The sequence below is a fragment of the Arvicanthis niloticus genome, chromosome 20, assembly GCF_011762505.2.
Source record: "Arvicanthis niloticus isolate mArvNil1 chromosome 20, mArvNil1.pat.X, whole genome shotgun sequence".
NCBI classification, from domain to species: Eukaryota; Metazoa; Chordata; class Mammalia; order Rodentia; family Muridae; genus Arvicanthis; species Arvicanthis niloticus.
Window position 1 is genome coordinate 51925494 of NC_047677.1, and position 25628 is coordinate 51951121.

Genomic DNA, 25628 nt, shown 5'->3' on the forward strand with positions numbered 1-25628 from the left:
TAAATGAAGAGAAACTCAAAGAAATTTCACTAAATAGACAAGGTTGACAACTCTCTTCAGATTTTTTCAATATAGTACTGGCAGTCTTAGCAAGAACAGTAAACAACTATTTTAGATCAAGGGGGAAAAATAGGAAGGGAAGAAGTCAAAGTTTCTTTATTTTCAAATGATATAATTGTATATATATGTGACCTTAAAAGTTTTATCAGGAAATTCCTACAGCTGACAAACGTTTTCAGCAAAGTAGCAGGGCACAACCTACCACATAAAGATTAGTAGCCTATATACAAAAGAAGAATGGACTAAGATAGTATATAATATATTGTGATTATAGTTTCCCCTTTCCCAATGCGAGCAAGTTCTTTCTCACCTCCTCCCCCCCCCCCAATCAAAATCCACAACCAGTCTTTCATTAGAAAAAAATAACAGGCATCTAAGTATCAATTTATTATTATTATTGTTGTTGTTGTTGTAAATTTTAATATAAAACAAACAACGTCCCCTCAGGAGTAACTGCCTCCTCTTCCACTGAGGCCAGACAAGGTAGCCCCGGTAAGGTAAAAGAATCCTAAACAACAGAGTCTGACTCAGAGATAGCACAGGCTCCAGTTGTTAGGGGACTGGCATCAAGAGCAAGCTGCACATCTGCTACACATGTATAAGGGGCCTACATCCAGTCTATGCGTGATCTTGGGTTGGTGGCTCAGTCTCTGTGAGCCCCCATGGGCCCAGATTAGTTGGCTTTGTAGATCTTCTTATGGTGTCCTTTGACCCCACTGGCTACCTCAGTCCTTCTCCTGACTCTTCCACAGGACTCCCTGAGCCCTACTTAATGTTTGGCTCTGGGTCTGTGCATCTGTTTCTATCAGTTGCTCCATGAAGATTCTCGGATGACAATTATGCCAGGCTCCTGCCTGCAAGCATAGCAGAATGTTATTAATAATGACAGTGGGTTTTGTTGTTGTTGTTGTTATTTTGTTTTTCTTTTTTAAATGTTGGCCATCTACTACTGATGTGGGACCTGCTCTTAAGAGTGAGACTCCATTGAACAAAACTAACTTTATATCTGCATTTTGTTTCTGGGTTATCGATGGGAACTGTATCCACTTCTCGGCGCTGGGAACCCATCTGGTATACCCGTATAGGCCCTTGGCATGTTACCACAGTCTTTGGGAGTTCATATGTGCTTTAATACTCCTGTGTTTTAAAGGCTTCATTGTCTTAGAGGCCTCCACCCCCACACCAGCTCTTGCATTCTTTTATCCCTTCTGACTCTTAAATTCTTTGCCTCTTCTTTTCCAGAATTTTCTGAGTTCTCAGGGAAGAGATTTTATAGAGCTATCCCATTTAGGACCTAGTGTTTCTGAGTATTTCATTCTCTACACACTGTTCAATTGTGAACCTCTGTGTTTGTTTTCACATACTGCAGGTAGAAGCTTTTCTGATGATGACTGAGAAAGGCACTAATCCATGAATATTATAAAATGTTTTGAGGAGTAATTTTATTGCTATCTTCATTTAGTAGTATTGAATTTTTTTAATAACTACATCTAGTCTCAGGTTTTGGCCATTTGAGCAGTGTCAGGGATGGATTCTGTTTCGTGGAATGGGCCTTGGTTCCTAGTGAATATTGGTTGGTTACTCCCATGGCATAGATGCCAATATTGTATCAATATATTTTACATATAGGCCATCATTGTATATAGAAGGGTTTGATGTATTTGTCTTTCTTCTCTGGAAAAAAAGTACTTTAGAGTACATTCCAGTATCACAAACATTAGTATATATGGGTGAAACTCCATTAATGTAACCCATTCTTTATACTAGAAGCTCCATCTGGGGATGAGAGATGGGCTCTGTCCCCCTGTCAGTTGCCTATTTTATTGCCTTCATCTATATACATATTTTAAGAAGCTTCTACTATGTTAGGTTTCCATGCCACCCCTCAAATGACCTGTAGTTTTAGCTGTTCCTTCTTGCATTTTCTCACTCACCCTCATCTCTTCTTTTCCTTGTTTGATCCTCCTGTGCCAGTGCCATCCATAACCATCCATAACTACTGTCTATTTTATTTTTTCTAACCTAGGGAGATCCACCTACTACTCATTTACTCTATATCCAGCTTCTGTGGCTATATGGATTGTAGCTTGCTTATTAATGACTTAACAGGTAGCATCTACATATAAAATGATATGTACCATGCTATATTTGTGTTTTGGGGTCAGGATTACATTACTCAGGATAATACATTAACCAATAAATTTTATTATTTCATATTTTATGACTGAGAAATATTCTATTGTGTAAATGTTTTCTTCATGCATTGACAACCATCAACTCAGTTTCCAATATCTGACTAGTATGAATAGAGTTTCAATGAACATGTGTGAGAAACCATCTCTATAGTAGGATAAAAATCCTATGGGTATGCCCAAGAGTTCAATACCTGAATCTTTATAGATATCTAGCCTCAATTTTCAGAGGAACCACACACTGATTTTCACAGCAGCAGTACAAGCTTGTACTTCTATCAGCAGTGGATGAATGTTCTCTTTAATGTAAGTTGTAGCCAGCATGAGCTGTCAGGTGTGGACCCTGTACATATTATGCCTTTCAATATATCCTAGTTAGGTACAACAAGAGATAAACAAATAATAATAAAATAGCATCCACAACACACTGAATTAAGTTGTCAGTACCATACTATTGTTATTTGTAGACATAGTTAAATAAACTAGTGTGCGTGAAACAAGCATATTGGTAATGCTACAGTGGGTATAATAAGATTGCTGGATGACTGAAATAAAAGTAGTTTCTGTATTACTGATACTCCATTTAATGATTAACATTTTGGTCCGGGTATAGTGATATTGTGTAAGATTTCATCTCATTTAAAACTGTACAGCCTAAGACTTGTAACTTTTATGTAATCATACAAAAATGAGGATCAAATCAGTACTCAATATTTCAGAAAAAAATACTATCTCCAATTGTCATGAAAGTGGCATATTCAAGTGTTTGCCCAGGCAGTGTTTGTGCATGTTCTTGTTTTCTGCAGAAAATTTCCCATTCCTCAATAAAGCTTTTCTAAATATCAAAAAAATTTAATAGGATAATATTTCCACAATATTGCCTTTAATTAATATTAGAGTTTGAAGAAATCCTATTCTTGTGTTTAATTGAACAGTCAGTAACAACAGGGAAAAATGATTCTAACCAGTGAATTTTGTATTCAACAGTAACTTCATTACAACACTCTTTATGATCTCATTTCTTAAACTGTAAATAAGAGGGTTGAGAGTTGGAGGTAGTAATGTATAAAAGACAGAAAATAAGAACTCTAAAGCAGTTGGAGAGTCTGAGGTTGGGTTTAGATATGCAAAAGTGCCTGTAGAAAGAAACAATGAGACAACAAAAAGGTGGGGCAGGCAGGTAGAGAAGACCTTAGACCTGCTTTCAGCAGAGGGCATCCTGAGAACTGTGGAGAATATGTGGACATAGGAGATGGCAATCCCAATAAAGCAGGCAAAACCCATTACAGCCAGGAAATCAGTCACTCCCATTGTTACAAGGTAGTCATTAGAACAGGAGAGTTTGAGCAACTGGGGAACATCATAGAAGAATTGGTGAATTATTTTGGCCCCGCAAAATCTGATAGAGAATATGGTCGCTATATACAGGGTTCCTGGAATGCCAGTGCTTAGCCAGACAACTGTCACAGCCCACCTACATATTCTGGAACACATGATGACCTCATAGTGGAGTGGAAGGCAGACAGCTACATAATGATCATATGACACCACTGTGAGAATGGCCAGCTCACCCCAGGTAAAAGCTGAAAAGAAAAAAAATCTGCAGCATACACTGGCCATATGAAATGTATCCACTTTTTGCCAGGAAACTCTCAATATACTGGGGAACTGTGACAGAGAGGGATGAGAAGTCCAGAATGGAAAGGTGCTTCAGAAAGTAATACATTGGAGACTGGAGCTGTGGGTTGATGTTGTGTTGTGATAATGTGATAATGATGAAGTTCCCTGCTGAGCCCAATAGGTATGTCACCAAGAAGAGCAAAGCCTGCAAGATCTGCAGCTCATGGTTGTCAGAGAACCCCATGAGGAGAAATCCATTCATTATGGTTATACTTCTCACAATCATTTTGAAAACAGAAATTGTGGAGGCTGCTGGAAAGTAAAACAGTACAATAAATGTATTAGAAAGACATTTAAAATATTTATCTGTTCATCTATATTTAGTTCAATAATTACTCTCTTTATATACTCTATCATTTATCCATCTATCTTGTCTCCTGCTCTGTATACCTCAGTCATAACTTGAATCATTATATCATATCCTCATACTGTTTGATTTCAACATTTTACATGCACAAAATAAATCAGAACAAATCAAAGATCTCCCTTTGTATCTCACAGTTTTTATCTTATCAAATTCTGTGTTTTGACTGTTTTTCCTTGAGGTTGGTTAAATGATAAACATATTTATAATTATTTTTATAATAAATTTATATTGGGTCATTAAATTAATATTTTAATTTGATAAAACACACTAGTTCATTTAATATTAATGTTTTAATCTGACAAATTAAACCAGTACACTGAGAGTTGAAAAAGCTGAGTAATATTGATCATTCATGTAAATGAGACAGGATGCATGTTTGAGTTCTTTCTAAAACAGGTATCCCTTGATTCACAGATGTTAGAGTTAAACATTTTAATAGGAAAAATTTGAGAGTTAGTAACTTAAGTAACAACATTAAGTAACAACATTTATAACATGGAGTTATAAAAATTTGCAAATAACAAAAAAGAAACAAGGACAGATTAACAATCACATTGAACTTGTCTACCTTGGGCTGTCTCTCTTGTTGACATCTGAGAATTGTTGAAGAAGTGTTTTAACTGTTTAGAGAAGTGTTACATATGCAAGAATGTAAGATGTTAACTTATTTCATTCAGTAGTCTTCTCCCATGGTCCTTTATCTTATTTATATGAATTTTTAAAATGGGTTTATTTTCACTAAGGTATCCTTGCTTCCTTGTTATAATGATAGCCTTGCTTTTCCAAACTGCTACAGTGTATGACTATGTTAGAATGTCCATAAAATACTTATCTTTTTTTATTTATGTTCAGGAAACTTATTCCAGGATGACTTGTTGTGTATGTGGTTCTCCAAGATGATCTGTAATTTTTGATATTTCTTGTCCACGATTGCAGACTTTTAATCTGTATTATGTCTCTAGAGAACAAATATAGTGATCTGTCTTCATGGCAGAGAGGAGATGGACTTGGAGGTGTACTCTATTTTGAAATGGAAATTTGGACTTAGACAAAGTTACTTCATTTACTCTGACCCCATGTCACCTGGGACATGGAGTCTATAGATTTCCACACAGCTGTTGAATGGCTTTCTGATCTTGGGGGTTTAGTTGTCCTGGCTCAGTGGTTCAGTCTTTAGTAGACCTGTAAATCTCCAGAGAGCTAATTAGAGCTCAGAATGCTGGACACTACACTGAGTGTCTCTGATTCAGCCATTGTAGGCAATAGCTCACGGGACAGTTTCTGGTCTGAATACTACAGGTAGAAGGCTACTGTATAGCAAAACTGAATATTTCTATTAGGACAAAAACAGAATATATAAGTTACAGTAGGAAAATAATGTAAGAAATTATATATTTGTCAAGCATAAATTATTCTATCATTTATCTTCAAAGAATTCATAATTTATCAGACTAATGGAAGAAACCTAAATATGGCAAATATTCCTTTTATGTGAAATTTAGAGTTTATCTTAGGAAATCATCAGTACAGATGAATGTTGAGTGTGGCCAAGTCACAGATGGTGCCATATAAAAACTGTTTTGTACCTTAAAAATTACTATTTTCTTTCTGGAGAATATAAAGCATTACTTTGTTTTCTTTGAAATAAAATTCCATGACTTCTCGAAAGTCACCAACAGAAATGCAATTACAGGATTTTGCCAAAAGCTTTCTGCACATTTGATGGGTAGCCTTGTGGAGGGCTTTGCCTAATTTAAAGCATCAGTTAGTTGTAGATTGGTGATACCAAAATCCTTTCCTGAAAACAATGGAAATGAGGGACAAATGGATCATGATATTGATTTTTCTATTACTATTTTTCCCTTGCTGGAGAATAAGCCCAGCTGTGCTACCAAGCCATATCTCTACAGCTATTCATAATTAGATTTCTACACTGATAAGAGAAGCAGGTAGGTGATTTTCACTGTTCTTCCAGACCTCCATTTCCAATGCTCCAATCTCATTTCCATTGTGCAGCAGAGAGCTTATAGAGGCCTGTCTATCTTCTCTCCTTCCCTGTGGACTCCACAGACCCTTGGGGAAGACCCAGTTTTCCTCACTCTTACAGATTTTTCTAACCCACACTCTCCCATCCAATCCCAATTCATTTTTGTCAGCTCATAACACTTAGAAAAACATCCTCTCTGGGAATCCACAGTGTCCCCACCTGGCAGGGACACAGAAACACTCTGTATCAGGCAACCTAGAGCTACCACATGCTCCTAAAATCCAGTGAAGGCAACAGAATCCAAGGAGTTGAAAACCCACCCTACAAAGACAAGACAAGATATAAACAGTTAAAATCACAACCACCCCACTGCCAGAATGAAAACATAATCAAACAGCCAGTACAACATGTTTTCGCCAGAATCCAGAAACTCTACAACTATAGGTGCTGAGAAATGAAATATAGTTACAGCACAGTAAAGTCAATTTACAGGGTACCCACAGTCAAGACTAACTTAAATGAAGAGAAACTCAAGTAGATTAAGCTAAAAAGTAAAGGTTGAACACTCTCTCAAGATCTTTTCAGTACAATATTGGCAGTCTTAGCATGAACTACAACTATAGGAGACAACTCCAGGAGACCAAGGGGAGAAAATAGGAAGGGAAGAAGTTAAAGTTTCTTTATTTTCAGATGATATAATTACATATACAAGTGACCCTAAAAGTTTTACCAGGGAACTCTTATAGCTGATAAACATTTTCCCCTAAGTAGCAGGGCACAAAATTAACACATCAAGATCAGTAGCCTATATACAAAAGAAAAACTTTCTAAAACAGAATATAATTTCCTGTTTCCCAATGCCTCCAAGTTCCTTCTCACTTTCCCTTCAAACCAGTTCTACAATTTGTTTCATGTTAGAACAAAAAGCCTGCCATCTAAATAATAATAATAAAATAAAATATAAAACAAACCAAAAATATTGGAACAGGGTACACAGACACACACACACACACACAGACACACACACACACACACACACACACACACACACACACACACACAGTAAAAGCAGAAGAAATACAGCTAAATGAAAATCACATGAAACACAAGAAAATGCAGAGGTACACATGTTCACAGACCCAGGGATTCCATAATGAAATCAAAACCAGAAGCCATAATACATGTGCAATGGATGTGTAAGTTTAAGGAAAATGCCCTGAAAATAACATGAGGCATACAACATTCAAAGATACCCTTGTGGTTTTTTTCTTTATTAGTTGATATATGCACTTTACATCCTGATTGCAGTCCCCCTTCCTCCTCTCTTTCAAATCCCATCCTCCAACTCCCCTTTCCCTATTCCACCCTCCCCATGTCTTCAGAAAACTAGAAGCCCCCCATGCTGCCTACTTTCACATACCAGGTTGCCTCAGGACTAAGTTCATTCTTTCCCACTGAGGCCAGACAAGGCAGTCCAGCTAGGGGAATGGACTCCAAAGGCAGCCCACAGAGTCTGAGTCAGAGACAGCCCCTGCATGCTCCAGTTGTTATTGGACCACTATAAAGACCAAGCTATATATGTGTAGAGTCCAGTGGCTTAGGTCCAGTCCATGTACGATCTTTGGTGGGTAGTATAGAATCTTTGATCCTCCATAGGCCCAGGCTTTGGAGGTCTTCTTGTGGTGTCCTTGACTCCTCTGGCTCCCTAAATTCTTCTCCTGAATCTTCCACAAGACCCTCTGAACCCAGCCAAATGTTATGCAGTGGGTCTCTACATCTGTTTCCATCAGCTGTTGGATGAAGATTCTCAGATGACAGTTATGCTGGGCTCCTACCAGCAAGCATAGCTGAGTATCATTAATAGTGTCAGTGGGTTTGTTTGATAATTTTTCTTTGTTTTTGTTGTTGTTTGTTTTTAGAGTGAGACTCCTCTGTGAAAAACTAACTTTACATTTGCACTTTTATTTCTGGGTTAGGGATGGAAACTGTGTCCACTTCTCTTCTCAGTGCTGGGAACCAATCTGGTGTACTTGTGCAGGCCCTATGCATCCTATCACAGTGTCTGGGAGTTCACATGTGCTTGAGTACTCCTGTGTTCAGAAGACCTCATTTCCTTAGTGACCTCATCCCCTCTGGCTCTTATATTCTTTCATCCCTTTTGACTCTTACATTCTTTTTGCATCCTCTTTTGCAGGATTCTATGAGCTCTGACCGAGAGAACTGATAGAGATACCCCATTTAGGAGTGAGTGCTTCTAAGTTTTTCATTCTCTGTACACTGTTCAGTTGTCAATCTCTGTATTTGTTTCCATATAACACATATGGAAGCTTCTCTGAAGATGCTGAGCAAGGCACTAGTCTACAAATGTTGCAAAATGCTCCAAGGAGTTATTTTATTGTTATATCCCCTTAGCAGTACTGGGTTTTTATCTGTATCACTAGTCTATCTGGTCTCAGGTTCTTGGCCATTCAACAGTATCAGAAATGGGTTCCATCTTGTGGAACGGTTGGTTACTCCCACAACTTATGTATCAATTTACCTTACATATATTTCACCATTGTAGATAGAAAAGTTTGTGTCTGTGTTACCATTTGCCTTTCTTCTTTGGATACTCTTCAGTGTACTTTTTAGTACTACAAACATCAGTCTACAGAGGTGAAAAACCATTAAATTAACCCATTCCTGGTTGGAAGGCCCATTTGGAGATGAGAGATATTTTCTGGCTCCTCTGTTTTTCGCCATTTTATTGGTTGCCTTCATGTATGCATATATTTTAGGAAGCTTCCACTACATTAGGTTTCCATCCCACTCCTCAAATGATGCAGACATTTATCTGTTCCTTCTTGCATTTCTTCCCTCACCCTCCTTCTCCCTTCCTCTCTGTGTTTGATACTCCTGTCCCAGTGCCTGCCATATACACCCATAATTATCTATTTTATTTTCCATTCTCAGGTAGACACACTTCCTAGTCCCTTACTCTATCCCTAACTTCTGTGACTATGTAGACTGTAGCTTGATTATCAATGGCTTAACAGTTAGGATCCAAAATACAAGTGAATATGTACCATACCAAATATATCTTTTTGGGTCTGGATCACATTATTCAGAATAATTTTTCCTAATTCCACTTATTTCCTGGGGAATTTTATTATTTCATTTTTTAATGAATGAGGAATATTATATTGTGTAAATATACCACATTGTCTTCATCCATTGACAATTATCAAGGCAGGTTCTAATTTCTGGCTATGATAAATAGAGCTTCAGCCAACATAAGTGAGCAACAATCTCTGTAGTAGGATTTAAAGTCCTTGGTGTACGCCCAGGAACTATATATACCTGGATCCTGAGATATATCTAGTCTCACCTTCTCAAGGACCCCCAAAGTGATTTTTATAGTAGCTGTAAACTTGTACTCCTATAAACAGTAGATGGATGTTCCCTTACTGTAAATCCTGGCCAACAGAAGCTGTCAGGTGTGGAGCTCATACATATTTTGCCTTTCAATATATCCTGTTTAATCACAGCAACAGATTTACAACTACTTATGGAACAATAAAAATACATAGATATAGGAATCAGTACCACATGCTTGTTATTTGTAGACAATGTCAAAGAAAACAAAGTGTACTTGAAACATTTATAGCAGTAATGCTACAATGGGTATGATAATACGATTGTCAGATGACGAAAGTAAAAGTACTTTATATATTACTGATATTTAATGATTAGTATTCTGTTCAGGATCAAAAAAAGATTGTGGAAAATTTTATCTCTCACAAAAGTATACCGCCAAAGACTTGTGACATTTATGTAATCACACAAAAAGAGGACCAAATTGTTACTCAATCTTTCAGAAAATTACTGTACACACTACTTCTCTTGAGCTCAAACTGTCATGAAAAAGCCATGCCCAAGTATTTGTCCAAGGCAGTGTTTCTGCATGTCCATGTTCTCTGCAGGACAACATTCACTTGAAAGTAAAGCGTCTTTAAGTAGGAAAAAAATTAAAAAGATACTTAGGTATCCTCAAAGGAATAAATGAATAACACAAAAACCATATGAATTGTTGATTCCTGTAATTTCTGTTTCATTATTTGTTGTCCAAAATAGGGTATGTGGACTGATTTGAGGGGAGGAAAGGAAATGGAAAAAATGAAATTATAATATCAAAATTAGAATAAATAATTAAAAATAGAACTGAGAAAAGTGAAAGCAGGTGAGAAGCAGGGTTGCCTTCCACCTTACTTGTTTATACTCAGACTAGCATCTGTGACTGAGAGCAACCCAGCCTGGAGAAAATGTATCATTCACTTTTACAAAACAAGTTGGTGTTCACAATAACATGTTAAGTTTGTGTAAGTGATATAACAGATATGTTTTAATGGATTAGAATGACAGGATATAGAGGGAACAATGAGAAATAAAATATGCCTGCATGGTCAAATTGAAGAAACATTTCACTTCTTCATTTTTTAAGTACAAGAATGAGTCTGAGAAAGTTTAATATAACATGTGGGAAATTGAATTTGAGACATCCCATTGAAACTCAAGCTTTTTCCAGCTCCCTTTGGCCATTAACTGCATCACTAAACCCTGGGATTATTAGGTTATAAATATTATACATTAGACAACACTAGTCATCTCTGTTTTGTGTTTGTATCATATTTGGAGATAACTCTTATTTTCCTTTTCTTTTTTCAAGTTGTTCAAGGCATTTATTCATATAAATACAAAAGTTATTGATAAAGACAGTCAAGGTTATTATTTGATCTGAGGTTTGTTTGGAAAGCAAAAATTATATAGGATTTAAAATGCTGAGGACCTGATTATGTAACTTCTACACACCCTACTTTACTTTTTATCACTTAACTAAACAAGATTTCAAAAGCAAACTGGGTCTGTCACAGGATCTGTTTGGAAATCAGGTAACCAGGCTTGGAGCAGGTGATCTCAGAGTCACAAATGGCCCAGCAAAGACCACAGTGATGGAAAATGGGCTCAGATGATCATTGCCGTACTACTGATTTACTGATTCATAGATTGGATTCTGAACTCCAGGAGAATGCTTTCTAATGCACCTAAGCCACAACTTTGGTGGAAATGACTGTTGCTTATGGTCTTCTTTCTGTTTTTTCTCTAAGCTCGTGTCTCCAGCTGAAGCACCCAGTGTTATAACCTAGGTCTTGTATCTACATTCTAGATATATGAAAACCAGAAGAGAAAGTGTTTTATCACTTGGAATAAAGGGGTAGTAATGTCTAATATTTATAGGATTCACAGGTCATTGATTGTTCATCACAGAGTTGCTAATAGAAAGTAAATTATACATAAGTGAACCACACAAATGCAATTACATAACAAGCATTCAGAAATGCTTATTTTTAAATCTTATTTTAATCTTATTTTTAAGAAGAATTGCAAATACTTTTTTGTTTGGGGTCTACAACAAAGCTTTTGGTACTTGTGAAAAAAAGCAAACTATTTAATGAAAACTATTTAATTTAAACTATTTAATTTAAACTATTTAAAACTATTTAATTATTAAACTATTTAATTTAAACTATTTAATGAAAACAATATTGCCAAAATTATTTTATAAATTTGAAAGATCAATAATCTCAAAGAAAATAACTTTGTTAAATAAAATGAAGACATTCAATATATCTAGTAGATAAAACAACAAAATACTTATAAACCAAACATTAGCTATTTACACAAGTCATTTGGTAATGATAAGCCAGTACTTTATTAGCTAAAATTTATAAGTGGATTCTTATGTAAATAAATTTAAAATATAAGGTTAGAAAATGGAATTGATTTGCTTATGCTGTAATTTAATCAACTAATAAAATAACAGGCTAGCATAAATATTTCTGGAAATATGCAACTCAAAAAGAACCAAATATAATTTACATGCCTCTGAAGATGAATTGAACAGTCCAGTGTATGTGCAGGTAAAAGTGCAGTCATTTGTGGTGATCAGTCATTCGTGGTTGTATCTTGAAATTTTGGACTGACCAACATTTCTTATTGCAGGTGTCAAAATCTAAGACTAAATATACTATATACAAAATTTGAATAGAAAAAAATGGCCTGAATAATAGATAGTGAAGAATTGTTTAATCCACTATAAAATGAGGGATTATCATTCTTATGAATCTTCTTACAAGAAGTAAAGGAAGTATATAAGATTAAAATAGTATGAAAACTAACAAGTATTATCAATGTGTTTGATCTGTTGAGCTATCACACATTTGAAAACATTTAGCAAAGGTGGATAAGGACTATTACTGAAATACAACAGATTCCAGTGCTGTTCCATGATTCTGGCAGGATTTCATGCAGCTCTGAGTTTCTTTCTCTAACCATAGATCTTCATGAACTAGTAAGATCATACAAGGTTTAGAAGTGCTTTGACCCTACATTGTTACTTGATACATAAAAGACTTATTTGTAGAAAGCAATCTGGTCTCATATTTAAGAAAGTTGAATATTTTTTAAACTTTGATCCAATAAACCTATTCTTTTGAATTATATAGACAAAGCTTGATAACTTACAAATGAATGTATCAAATGACTTAACAATAATTAAGTATTGAAAGTATTTTATATAGGAAAAATCAGGGAAAATATACAGATAAATTTTAATATAAATTAAAACAAGTTCAGAAAAAAATTTAACTGTAAGACTATGCAAATTTATCTACTGATATCACATACATTTAAGCCAATATGTATATTTATAGACAAAAATATTTTAAAATAAAAATTTAAAACTAAATTGTTAAAATTATAACTTCATGGTGGACCTAGAACTATTAGTATTACTTTTGTGTTTTTATATTTTGATATTGCCTCTGCAAAAGTGTTAAGAAATATACTAAGATTGTCAGTGTGTCTGCATGTGTATGTGTTAAGAATAAAAAGTAGTGAATCTATATTACAAGGATTTTAAATTTGTTATTAATCTGAAGGAACATCACTATTAATGCTAAAATGCAAATAAATAAGACAATGTTCTTCCATAAGGACATGATTATATAATGTAGTTTATCTACAGGAAAACAGAACAAAACATTACTCTTCATTAACATTAGAGTTTGAAGAAATCCCAATGACTAAAATCAATCATGTGTATAATTAAACAGTCAGAAACAACAGGGCAAAATGATTCTAACCAGTAAACTTTGTACTAAACAGTAACTTCCTTACAACACTCTTTATGGTCTCATTTCTCAGACTATAAATAATAGGGTTGAGAGTTGGAGGTAGGACTGTGTAAAAGATAGAGAATAAGAACCCCAAAGCAGTTGGAGAGTCTGAGGTTGGGTTCAGATATGCAAAGATGCCTGTAGAAAGAAACAATGAGACAACAAAAAGGTGGGGCAGACAAGTAGAGAAGACCTTAGACCTGCTTTCAGCAGAGGGCATCCTGAGAACTGTGGAGAATATGTGGACATAGGAGATGACAATCCCAATAAAGCAGACAAAGCCCATTGCAGCCAGGAAATCAGTCACTCCCATTGTTACAAGGTAATCATTAGAGCAGGAGAGGTTGAGCAACTGGGGAACATCACAGAAGAATTGGTGAATTATTTTGTCACCACAGAATCTGATAGAGAGAATACTTGTTGTGTATAATGTTCCTGAGATGCTTCCACATAGCCACACAACTGCCATAGCCCAAGTGCACTTTCTGGGACTCATGATGACCTCATAGTGGAGTGGAAGGCAAACAGCTACATAACGATCATATGACATCACTGTGAGAATGGCCAGCTCACCCCAAGCAAAACCTGTGAAGAAAAAAATCTGCAGCATACACTGGCCATATGAAATGTAGCCACTTTCTGCCAGGGAACTCTCAGTATACTGGGGAACTGTGACAGAGAGGGATGAGAAGTCCAGAATGGAAAGGTGCTTCAGAAAGTAATACATTGGAGACTGGAGCTGTGGGTCCAGTGTTGTGATGGTGATAATGATGAAGTTCCCTGCTGAGCCCAATAGGTATGTCACCAAGAAGAGCAAAGCCTGCAAGATCTGCAGCTCATGGTTGTCAGAGAACCCCATGAGGAGAAATCCGCTCATTGTGGTTATATTTTTTACAAGCATTTTGGTAACAGAATTTGTGGTAGGAGCTGGAGAATAAAATAACATTAAATGCAGTAGAAAGGCATTAGTTGTTTATCAATATTAATTTCAATAATTATATGGTTTATCATCTATCTATCATCTATTTATCTAGATATATCATCTATGTATTTATCTATCATCTATCTATACTCTAATTGTTGAGAAAGTTAAGTGAAAGCACGTTTTTTCTCATCTCTATAGATCTCACACTATCCACTCATAAAGCAGTAGCTACAGGTGTACATGTGGCCCATCCCTGGTTCTCTCAAGGAATAAGGTTGTGTTTGCTCCATGAAAAAGCACTGTTTTACTTCCACGGTTGAAACACACTAATTTTCTTTAAGTCATCGATAAAATGATGGACGGTAAATGGAAATTTTTTGAACATAAGATTGAATATTACTGTGGCAAATGAAATAGACATTTATAAGAAATATACAAAGAATTAAAATATGTTTGGATGTCCACTAGAAACAGCTATTTTCTCTTAGCAAACAATACTGTTATTACAGCAAGAGGTTACTAGTTATTATAGAAGCAAGTGTAAAAATTATAATTTTATTGCGCATAAATTACCATGCAGCTATTATTGAAACCAAGAACAAAACATGTGTGCTAGGGCAATACTTCCATCTCTCTCTCAATTTAGATACCCTATGTCATTTTAAGGAGTATTTTAGAGGTCAAATAGTTTCTATTTAAATTCTATTTTTATTTCACTGCAGTTTATATTACTAACTTCAGGTGTAGCCATCAAATAGTTATTAGCACTTACCACAAGCAAAGACAATTGCAAAGACAGATGGTGATTTCTTGAGGCAGTTTAAGATGTAGAGGGAAATGGCCAATATCCAATAAGAGACTGGAAATTTAAAGTCATTTATGTTTCAGATAGGAATCATGTTTTAGTCCATTCTCCTTTGTTTTCATATTTGAGGGATTAAAAATAAACCATCATTCTTCCCTTGCAAGATGCATGTTGGTGTTTGATGGCTGATGAGAATTTAATGGAGTGTCAGCTTCCTGCATGTTTTTTCCCATTAGTGAGTTTCATGCAGTGAAAGAAAATATGTTCAGTTTGTCTTTTGAAGTTTTAAGTCCTGTGAAATGTCATCACATACATTTTGTCTACCCAAGAATTGCGTGCTTACAAATGCAATTGCAGAATAAAATTTGAGGTCATCCTTTCCAAACTTGAGGCATTTTACATTAAGTGAATCTCTCTTGTGACAGAACAAACTCCCTCCACCTCCCTCATAGCTCTTTTGCAAGAATGAACTTGTTACCAAATAATTCCAAACCTAGATTCAATTACTTGACAGGACATTGTAATTTGATTGTAATTAGAGTGGTCTTAGAGCCAAATATGAATGAGAAAATGAGTCCCAGTACCTGTGGCAGCAGCATACTGAATTCAAACCAGTGTGGGCTCCACAGAAAGAAGCCCCATCTATAGGAAAATGTAACACTATTAAATAAACTAGATAGCTTTTGTTTCATCTGATACAACTTTTGTGTTTGAAAGTCTCTTGTCTCCTCTTTTGTGTACCTCAGTCATAACTTGAATCTTTCTAGAATCTCCTCTTACCATTTGATTTCTTCAACATCTTATATACACAACAGAAATCAGAACAAATCAAAGATCTCCCTATGTTTCTCACAGTTTTTAATCTTTTCAAATTCTTTGCTTTGGTAGTATTTTTATTTGTGGTTGTTAAAATAATAAACACATTTATGATTTTGTTCATACTAAATTTTACATTGATTCATTTAAATTAATATTTTAATCTAACAAACAAAACCAGTTCACTTAATATTAATTTTTTAATCTGACAAATCAATCCAGCTCTGAGAGTTAAGAAAGCTGATATATATGAGACAGGAGGCACGTTTGAGCCTTTCCTAAAACAGATCTCCCTTGATTCACACAGGTAGTTTCATCAGCTTGGAGTTAAACATAGGAAAAATTTGAGACTTAGTAACTTAAGTAACAATATTGCCATGGAGTTGTAAACATTTACACATATCAAAAAAACAGGGACAGAGTAACAATACAATTGAGCTTGTCTACATTGGGCTGTCTCTCTTGTTGACATCTGAGAGCTGTTGAAGAAGTGCTTTAACCGTTTACAGAAGTGTCACATATGCAAGAATGTAAGATGTTAACTTTTCTCATTCACTAGTATTCTCACATGGTCCCTTATTATGTTTATATAAATTTTAAAAACTGATTTAAGTAATATGCCCTTGCTTCCTTGTTAAAATGATAGCCTTATTTTCTAAACTAAGTTAGATTGTACATTCGTGTTAGAATTTTTATAAAATACTGATCTTTCCTCATCCACGTTTGGGAAACTTACTCCAGGATGTCTTGTTGTTCGTGTAGCTCTCCAAGCTGATCAGCAATTTCTGATAGTTCTTGTCCACAATTGCAGTTCTTGTTATGTTCCTCGAGAACAATTGTGGTGAGCTGTCTTCTTGAGAAGAGGGGATAGACTTGGAGGTATACTTTCTTTTGAAATGGAAGTTTGGACTTAGACCAAGTTACTTCATTTACTTTGACCCTGTGTCACCTGGGACATGGAGTCACTACAATTTCCACACAGCCGTTGAAGGATTTTGTGAGCTTGAGGTTTGGTTGCCCCAGCTCAGCGGTTTTAGTTATTATTAGACCTGTGAATCTCCAGAGATACAATTAGAGATCAAAACCCTGAGCACCACACTGAGTGTTTCTGATTTAGCCATTGCAAGAAGGGCAGCTGATAGTCAGAATACCATAGATAGAGGGCTACTGTGTAGCAAAACTGTGCATTTCTGACAGGCCAAAATAATATATAAATTACAATAGAAAAATAATATGAGTTTATACATTTGTCCATCATTGTTTATTCTAACAATTAATATCAAAGAATTTATAATTTATCAGTTAGACTGATGGTGGAAATATATCTATATCTATATCTATATATCTATATCTATATATATATGTATATATATATATATATATATATATATATATATATATCTTCTATGTGAAGTTTAGACTTTGTGTTAAGGAATCATCAGTTACATATGAGTGTTGAGTGTGGCCGTGTCACAGGTGCTGCTATAGAAAAATTGGTTTACTTCATTAAAATTACTATTTCTTTTCCACAGAAAATAAAGCATTCCTTTGATTTGCTCTAAAAATACCTCAAAACTTCTTGAAAGTTATCAGTAAAAATGCCCTTAAAGGATTTTGCCAAAAGTTTTCTGTACATTTGATGGGTTATATTGTGGAGTTTTCCCTAATTCGAAGCATTAATTCATTGTCGATGGGTGATACCCAAATAATTTTCTGGAAAAAAATGGAGTTGAAGGACAAAATGATTATGATATTGCTTTTTTATTACCATTTTTTCCATTTCTCTACTCCTAAGCTATATTTCTACAACTATTCATATTTACATTTCATTTACTTGTTTTATGTGTAATATGCAGACGTTTTGTCTGCATGTATGTATAGCTGTGCTTCTTATGTGTGATCTGTGCTCTCTATGTGTGCTTTGTATCCATGGAGCCCAGAAAGTGCATCAGAACTCCTAGAACTGGAGTTATAGATGCTTGTGAGTCACCATGTGGATGATGGAAATCTAAATTGGGTTTTCTGGAAAAACAGTGCTTTTAAACAGCAAACATCTCTCCAGTCCCAGCTATTAATATTTTAAACAAACATTTGATTGGAATCAAGAACATAAGTACCTTTGTAAATAAAATAGATCTAACTTTTAAATTTGTTGTTTAATTTTATATTACAATGTATCTTTGGTATTTACCAACTACCATTTGAATTTTTATTTATTTTTTCTAAATTTTCCTGTCATTTGTTTTCAAGTGAAGCCACTGTTGACTTACTACCAGGAAAGAGTCTTTTGGACAGAGAGACAGTGATTACACAGAGGAAAATTCAATGTGCATGAAATATTCAAGTGTTTAATGCAGAGTCTGAGAAGAGACTCCAACTATATCACAGATAAGAGTGACTTCAAACTTTAGGGTTTGATTTCCATGGAAGGAAAATAAGCAAGCATTTATCAATGTGCATGTCATAGTATGGGGGTGGGGGTGGGTGAAAATCCACCAGATTACTCGTGTGTGTGTGTGTGTGTGTGTGTGTGTAAATCATTTTCCTAGAAATGATTTCTGTGAGAGTCTCCAACCATGAGGTCAGTGCCCTGTCTTCCTCTGAATCAATTTCTTAGACATTTTCCATCCAGTGCTGTCTCTCCTATGTTTCTCTCTCACATCTCTTTTGCAAAGAACAAACAAAATCCTATCTCCTGACAGGTTATTGGGGTTTTATTACAAGAAAATTTGCTTTTAAGGCCAAGCAATTCCATTGCTCAAGACGCTGTAGCAAGAGAACTGTCAGTTCACACTGTCATGGGCAACAAACCAACTGTGTAATGGGAAAAAGCCTAATAATAAATTTGAAAGCCACCTTGTCTCATTCTTTGTATTGGAATAACAATTTGACCGTTCTAAAATACTTTAGATTTATTGGTTCCTTTAAAAGTTTACTCCAGGTGAAAGAAAGCAGGAATCAGAGCCCTCAATCAAGCTTGGCATGTAATTTGTCTATTTTAAATTTTGTTTTTAGTTTCTTTTTTCCTTGAGGTTGATAATATGATAAACTGAATTATTCTTTGTAGTAAATTTTTACATTGGTTGATCTAAAATTTTGTTGTACATTGCCAAATTAAGTAGTTGACAATATACTAGCAGCCTACAACTTGAATGACTTTGTGCATGTGTTTTTAATCAAACAGACTTCTGAAAGAGCTCTCAAGGGCAAAGCTATCATTTTGTAGTTAATCTGTTCAATCTCTGTTTTAGTAGGAAAGTACAACAACTCAGAACCATAAGTAAGAAAGATGATATTTGAGTCCCAACTCTTGGCCTTTGTTATTCACACCAGTTACATCTAAAGTTCATAAATATTTACCAAATGCATGAAGGAAAAGGCCATGATTACACAGTTACATCAAACACTTATCCATCTCAGTGTTTCTCTTTATTACTGACAAGGGAGTGTTTGAAATGAGTCAGTATTTCAAAGACTGAGAACTTTGTGGCAGAAAGGGAAGGATCTTTGTTGAATTTGCTGAGAAGTTACCTTGACCGCAGGGACTTGCACTTCTTCACTCTGGTCAGAAGGGGGCAGGAGAGGATATGACATACTACCCCACTACCCCATTCACTGTCTCATCAATCCTCAGAGGTCTCCAGCACTGCTGTTCGTTAGTTCATTCATTCATTCATTCATTCATTCATTTACTAAAAACTTTTCCTTCTGAATCTTGTTGGTACGTCCCTTGGGAGGATTTATTTCCCTTAGTAATCTATGAGAATTGATTTAATGTCAAACCTTAGTAATGTTACAAAATCCTCCTTGCCACAGTAAAACTAGGTTATTCTAAGAACCCGCCTATCCAAACTGAGCTTCCACAGGTTCACAGGTTTCTCAAGTTACACTTGTAGCTTGTGTTAGGGTAACTTTGAACAATCCTTCTTGTCCTTAACTTTGCAGGGTTAACCCTGATTTGTCTGCCGAGGGCAGGTCTGCAAACTCCCAGGTGGCCATAGGCCCTTCTCCTTGGGGAGCGCCGCGTGCTAGCAGAAAAGAGACATTAGTGGTCTTTCCCAGTGCTGAAAACACTCTACTCTGCATATGTGGAAACACTTTACATACTCTGCATGTAGCAATACCAGGCAGAATGTGCCGACTGTGTAGTGAGGACATGACTGTTACGGACTAGCTAATTTTTGTCTACTTGACACAGACTATAATCATCTTGGAAGAGAGTATCTTAACTGAAGAGTTGTTTTTATCAGATTTTTCTGTAGGGAAACATTTGGGACATTTATTAATTATTGATATGGGAGGTCCTAACTACTGTGGGCCATACCATCCCGGGAAAGGTGGTCTTGGGTTGTATAAAAAGTCAAGCGTAGGGAGCTGTGGAAAGCAAGCCATTAAACATTTCTCTATTATATCCTTTTCAGTTCCTACTTCTAGATTCCAGTCTTGACTTCCTTCTTTGGCTTCTGTCATTGATGTACTCTAACTTATAAGCTAAATAAATGCTTCACCAAAATCCCTAAATTGGTTTTGGTATTATCGTATCAAAATAAAAAATATCTGAACTAATACACAGGGTAACTGACAACCTTCTGATTGAGGTTGAGTCCTGTAGAGGGAATTTCACACCAGGTACTACTATATAGTTAAGTGCCCATAGTTTTGGAGGTCATAGACAATCTGCTATTGTTTTTAATAAATAGCAATGATGTTAAATTGCTTTCTAAATATATTTTGTTCATACCTATAGACCTGGGCTGCTGTCAACCTTGTTCAGAGAAGCAGGTTTTTTGTTTTGTTTTGTTTTGCAGTGGGCAGCGGGCAGTGGAGAAATGCATAACTTTTGAAAATGTTGAGAGGAGACTGAGCCATAAATAGGACATATATATTGACCTTACCTCAGGCTTATGTCCTCAGTGAGACATTAGGGAATAGAAAGCAGGAAAGATCTAAGAGTCAGAAGACAGGGAGGGATGCTGTGACATGCTGTCTTCTAGACATGACATGGCCACTGTACTTGTGAAATCATAGTAGCTATGATTACCACACTAGAGCTAAACAGATGAACCCAATGAAAAACCTAGCAGAGATGGAGAAGAATATGTGCTTCTCTCCATCATGGTCTTGATTACTTTGTGGCTATCTGCCTACACAGTTATGCACGCCCAGGTATGCCAACAGCTGGCAGTAGTAACCTGGATAATTGGTTTCAGCAACTCCTTTGTGCAGACAGTGTTGACTTCTTTGTTACCTTTGTGGCCAATACCAGGTAGAGAATTTCTTCTGTGAGGTACCTGCCATGCTTCAGTTATCATGCATTGATACCTGGGTCAATGAGGTAGAGATATATGCTGCAGTGGTTGATCCCCCTTGGGCTAATTCTTTTCTCTCACATCAACATTGTCAGAGCAGTCATAAGGATACAATCTTCTGAAGGTTAAAAGAAGGCATTTAACACTTGTGTTTCTCATCTTCTGGGGGATATGCATACATGGCACCCAAAAGCAGCTCAGCCAAACTGAAGGGCAAGTTTTTGTCTCTCTTCTGTGGACTCATAACCCCATTGAGGAACCCTCTTATCTATACCTTGAGGAGCAAGGGAGTCAAGGCAGCAGTGAAGAAGGTATTTGGAAGAGAAAAAGTGCAATGGTGGAACTTGGCTAAGGTGAAAGCAGATCCTATAGCAATCCAGTCCTTGGTTCTATAGCAGGATTAACTAAAACCCTCATTCCTCTAGCCAGAAAAAAACAGAGCTTGACTGTGGCTACTTGTTATTGATTATATGGCCCTTGATCTCCCACAGCTGTCTAGTTGTTCTAGCTAAGACTTCAAGTACAATACTGAATAGGTATGGAGATAGTGGGTGTACTTGTCTTGATCCTGATTTTAGTGGAACTGTTTTGAGTTTCTCTCCATTTAGATTGGTGTTAGCTATGGTTAAGTTAATCAATACTTAAATTGATTTCTATAATATTGCCTTTATTATGTTGAAGTATGTCCTTTGTATCCCTACTCTATCTAGGACTTTTATCATGAAAGGATATTGGATTTTTTTTTCTTCATCTAATGAGATGATTCTGTGGTTTTTATCTGTTTACATAGTGAATTCTGTTTATTGATTTATGTATGTTGAACCATATCTGCATCTCTGAGATGAAGCCAACTTGATCATAGTGGATAATTCTAATGTGTTCTTGAATAGAGTTTGTAACTATTTTACTGAGAACTTTTGTATCCATTCATAAAGGATATTAGTCTGTAATTTCCTCATTTTGAAGAGTCTTTCTGTGGATTTAGCAGTAGTGTAATAGTGGGTTAAGAAAAAGAATTAGGAAATGTTTCTTTCATTTCCATTTTGTGTAATAATTTAAGGAATATTGGCATTAATTTTTTGAAGGTCTGGTAGAATTCTGTTCTGAATTCATTTGCTCCAACATCTGTCCCCTGGGAGGTTTTTAATTGCTGTTTCTATTACAGTAGGGATTATAGGTCTTTTAAAATTGTTTACTTTATCTTTATTTAACTTTGGTAGATCACATATATCAAAAAAATCCATCCATTTATTTTAGGTTTTTAAGTTTGGTGGAATGCAGATTTTTAAAGTATGTTTTTATGATTCTCTGAATTTCGTTGATATCTGTTGTATTGTGCATTTTAGTTTCTAATTGAATTAATTAGGATCTTCTCTCTACATTTTTGGTTAATTTGTCTAAAACTTTGTAAATTTTGTTTGTTTCCTCAAAGAACTAATCCTTGCTTCATTGAATACTTAAATTGATTTCTGTTTTGTTTTTATTTCATTGATTCCAGCTCTGTGTTTCCTTGTTTGTTGTTATTTACTTTATGGGTATTAGTATTTTTCTAGAGATTTCAAGCATGTCATAAATTTATCAGCATGCAGTTTCCCCAGGGTTTTTTGTTTGTTTTGTTTATTTGTTTTATGCAGGTACCGACTGCTATGAACTGGCTTCTGCCACCCACAAGATTTGATTCCAAATTCTAGAATCCAATTCTTCAGCTGCCTCTTCACTCTACTTGTTTTCTAACTATTTATCTCTCATCTCTCTGGGATCTAGTCTGCTATTGCTTTCATGTGGGCCTGTAGAGGAATTTTAATCCAGCAACATAGCTACTATGGCTAGAGATCACATCCAAAGACCTGTGTTCATGTGATTCAGCTGGAATACAGACACATCCTTAGGACACACCTTTAATCCCAGACAATAATGTCTAATTAATGGGCAGATAAAGTGATAAATCAGAGAATATTTTGACAGAATGAGTCAAAGATAGGATCCACTCAACTCTCCTAAGAGTAGACAGGAAAGGTAGTAGTTGTAATGAGGTATATATGTGTGCAGCATTATTACTAGGACACTTCCACAGAGACAGGTTGCAGAGAGAATAAGCTAGATACAAGTAAAGACAGAGTGACCAGAGAATGAGAATGAGACAGAAGATTAGAACATATTGACAAGGTTAGTATGAAGCCAAGCAGAGCAATTCAGTCAGAAGCTGAGAAAAGCTGGATTGAATCAGTCACCTTGGAAGATTAGATTCTATAGAGGTTGGAAGCTTTCAGGCCTAGGCCAAGGGATAGTGAGAACAGCGAATGAAATGCTTTGGGCTCAGCCCAAGCAGTGTTTCTACACAGCTTGGGTATACCACTCATCTTATCTTATTATCTGAGGAAATAAAAGTATAATTTGCATCTTTTACCTTATACTTCAAACTAAGAGTCATTCAATAAGGAAAGCCATAGCAGGAACTCAGAGCTGGAATCTATAGACATGAAATGAAACAAACCCCAGAAGCATGTTGCTTGCTGGCTTCCTTCTAGGTTCATATTCTTATATTTCTTATAAAACACAGGTATATTTCTTATAAAACACAGGCTCATCTGCCTAAGACGGTACCAACTATGTGCTCTTGGTCCTCCTCCATAAATTAAAACCAACAAAATTTCCCACAAATCTGCCCATGGGCCAATATGATGTGGGTAACTTCTCTATTTAGGTTCTTTCTTCCCAAGTGTCTCCAGTTTGCTTTAAATTGACAAAAACTAACTAGCACAATATTCTCCAGAACAAATAAAATTTAGGACAGAAACTATGTCTTGACTAAAGAAACCTATGCCAAAATTATTTTAATATCTATTCTGATCACCATGGCATAGCACTAGGAAACAATAACAGGTGAATCTTTTCAGTATTTACTAACACAAGGAATTTAAGCTGCGTAGTCCTCCAACTACCCATTGGCCAATAAAAAAATTACAATGAATGAGCATAGTTAGTATGTATTAATACATGTGCAAAATAGTCTAAAACAAATTTAATTAATAAAAACAATCCTTGTTATTCAAAATAACAACAATAAAGAGGAAAGCATGGTATAACAAAACCTTAGGAGTTTATCAAAAACAGTTTTAAGAGGGAAGTTGATTATACCAAATGCCATCAAGGGACTGTAGATGCTGCCTCAGCACTTAAGTGTGCATATTGCTCTCATAAACGACTTGAGTTTTGTTCACATTGTTCTCATTGCACAGACTGGACAATTCCAGTTCTAAGAAGATCAATAGCTCTTCTGGATTCTGTATACATGTGCACAAGAACACACAAATGCATTAATAAAGTAAAATAAATATTTTAAATGGATACATCAAAAACTGGAGAAACAGCCATACAGACTGTGAATATCAATTATTTATTGGTGAGCACTCTATTTTGAACTGCTGATCTATCCTGCTTTCTGAATACTGAATACTTCACACTGTCTCAATTCCTGGATATTTGTAGTAATTTTAAATCAAAAGTGAAAATGCTTTAATTTGTTTGAAATGTGTTCATCTGTTAGGATCTTGGTACCATTAATAGTGTTGGCTGTGTAACAATATTGGGCATCTTGGGATAAGAAGGAAATACTCAATATTAGGTAAACTCTATTGTAAATGTAAGTGGAAATACCAGCACATTAGCAATCTCACTATAAACAAGACAGTGCAATGAAAGCCACTTCTATCAATTTTAGTAATTGAGCTTAGTTTTTAGTGCTATTAATCAATTATTTGATTTAATATTTGAATGTTAATAAAAAAATTAAAAATAATTGTTGTGGCTTTTAGATTTAAGTTCATATGGCTTTAAGAACCACATTTTCTCCTTATAATTTTATAAGGTTCTTACCTCTCACTTGCTTAGCCTAAGTATAGAAATAGAAAATATCATGGATTTCACATTATTTAAGCACTTAAAGAATTTTATAAAATGAACTAGAGGAGGCTGAATCTGAGAACCTCAGAATTTATAAACCCTTCATAGTTCCTCTTGAGTAGATATTTTATAAAAAACAAAAAAAAATCTATAGGAAATAAAGGTGTAATGCCTTTTGTCTTAGTTAGGGTTTTACTGATGTGAATAGATACCATGACCAAGGCAACTCTTATAAGGACAACATTTAATTGAGGCTGGCTTACAGTTTCAGAGGTCCAGTCCATTGTCATCAAGGCAGGAACATAGCAGCATCCAGGCAAGCATGGTGCAGGAGGAGCTGAGAGTTCTACATTTTCATCTGAAGGCTATT

At 35.5% G+C, this 25628-nt stretch overlaps 1 protein-coding gene and 1 pseudogene across 1 annotated transcript; both read right to left on the bottom strand.

The window, feature by feature from the left end:
• Nucleotides 1–3212: 3212 nt before the first annotated feature.
• Nucleotides 3213–4158, bottom strand: LOC117724807 (olfactory receptor 14J1-like; annotated as a pseudogene).
• Nucleotides 4159–13001: 8843 nt separating this feature from the next.
• LOC117724777 (olfactory receptor 14J1-like) lies at nucleotides 13002–17000 on the bottom strand. Its single transcript, XM_034524696.2, has 2 exons — nucleotides 15198–17000; nucleotides 13002–14427 (listed from the first exon to the last, which is right to left on the bottom strand). The coding sequence occupies exon 2, from the start codon at nucleotides 14399–14401 to the stop codon at nucleotides 13463–13465; it is 939 nt and encodes a 312-aa protein (XP_034380587.1). The 5' UTR covers nucleotides 14402–14427; nucleotides 15198–17000; the 3' UTR covers nucleotides 13002–13462.
• Nucleotides 17001–25628: the final 8628 nt, after the last annotated feature.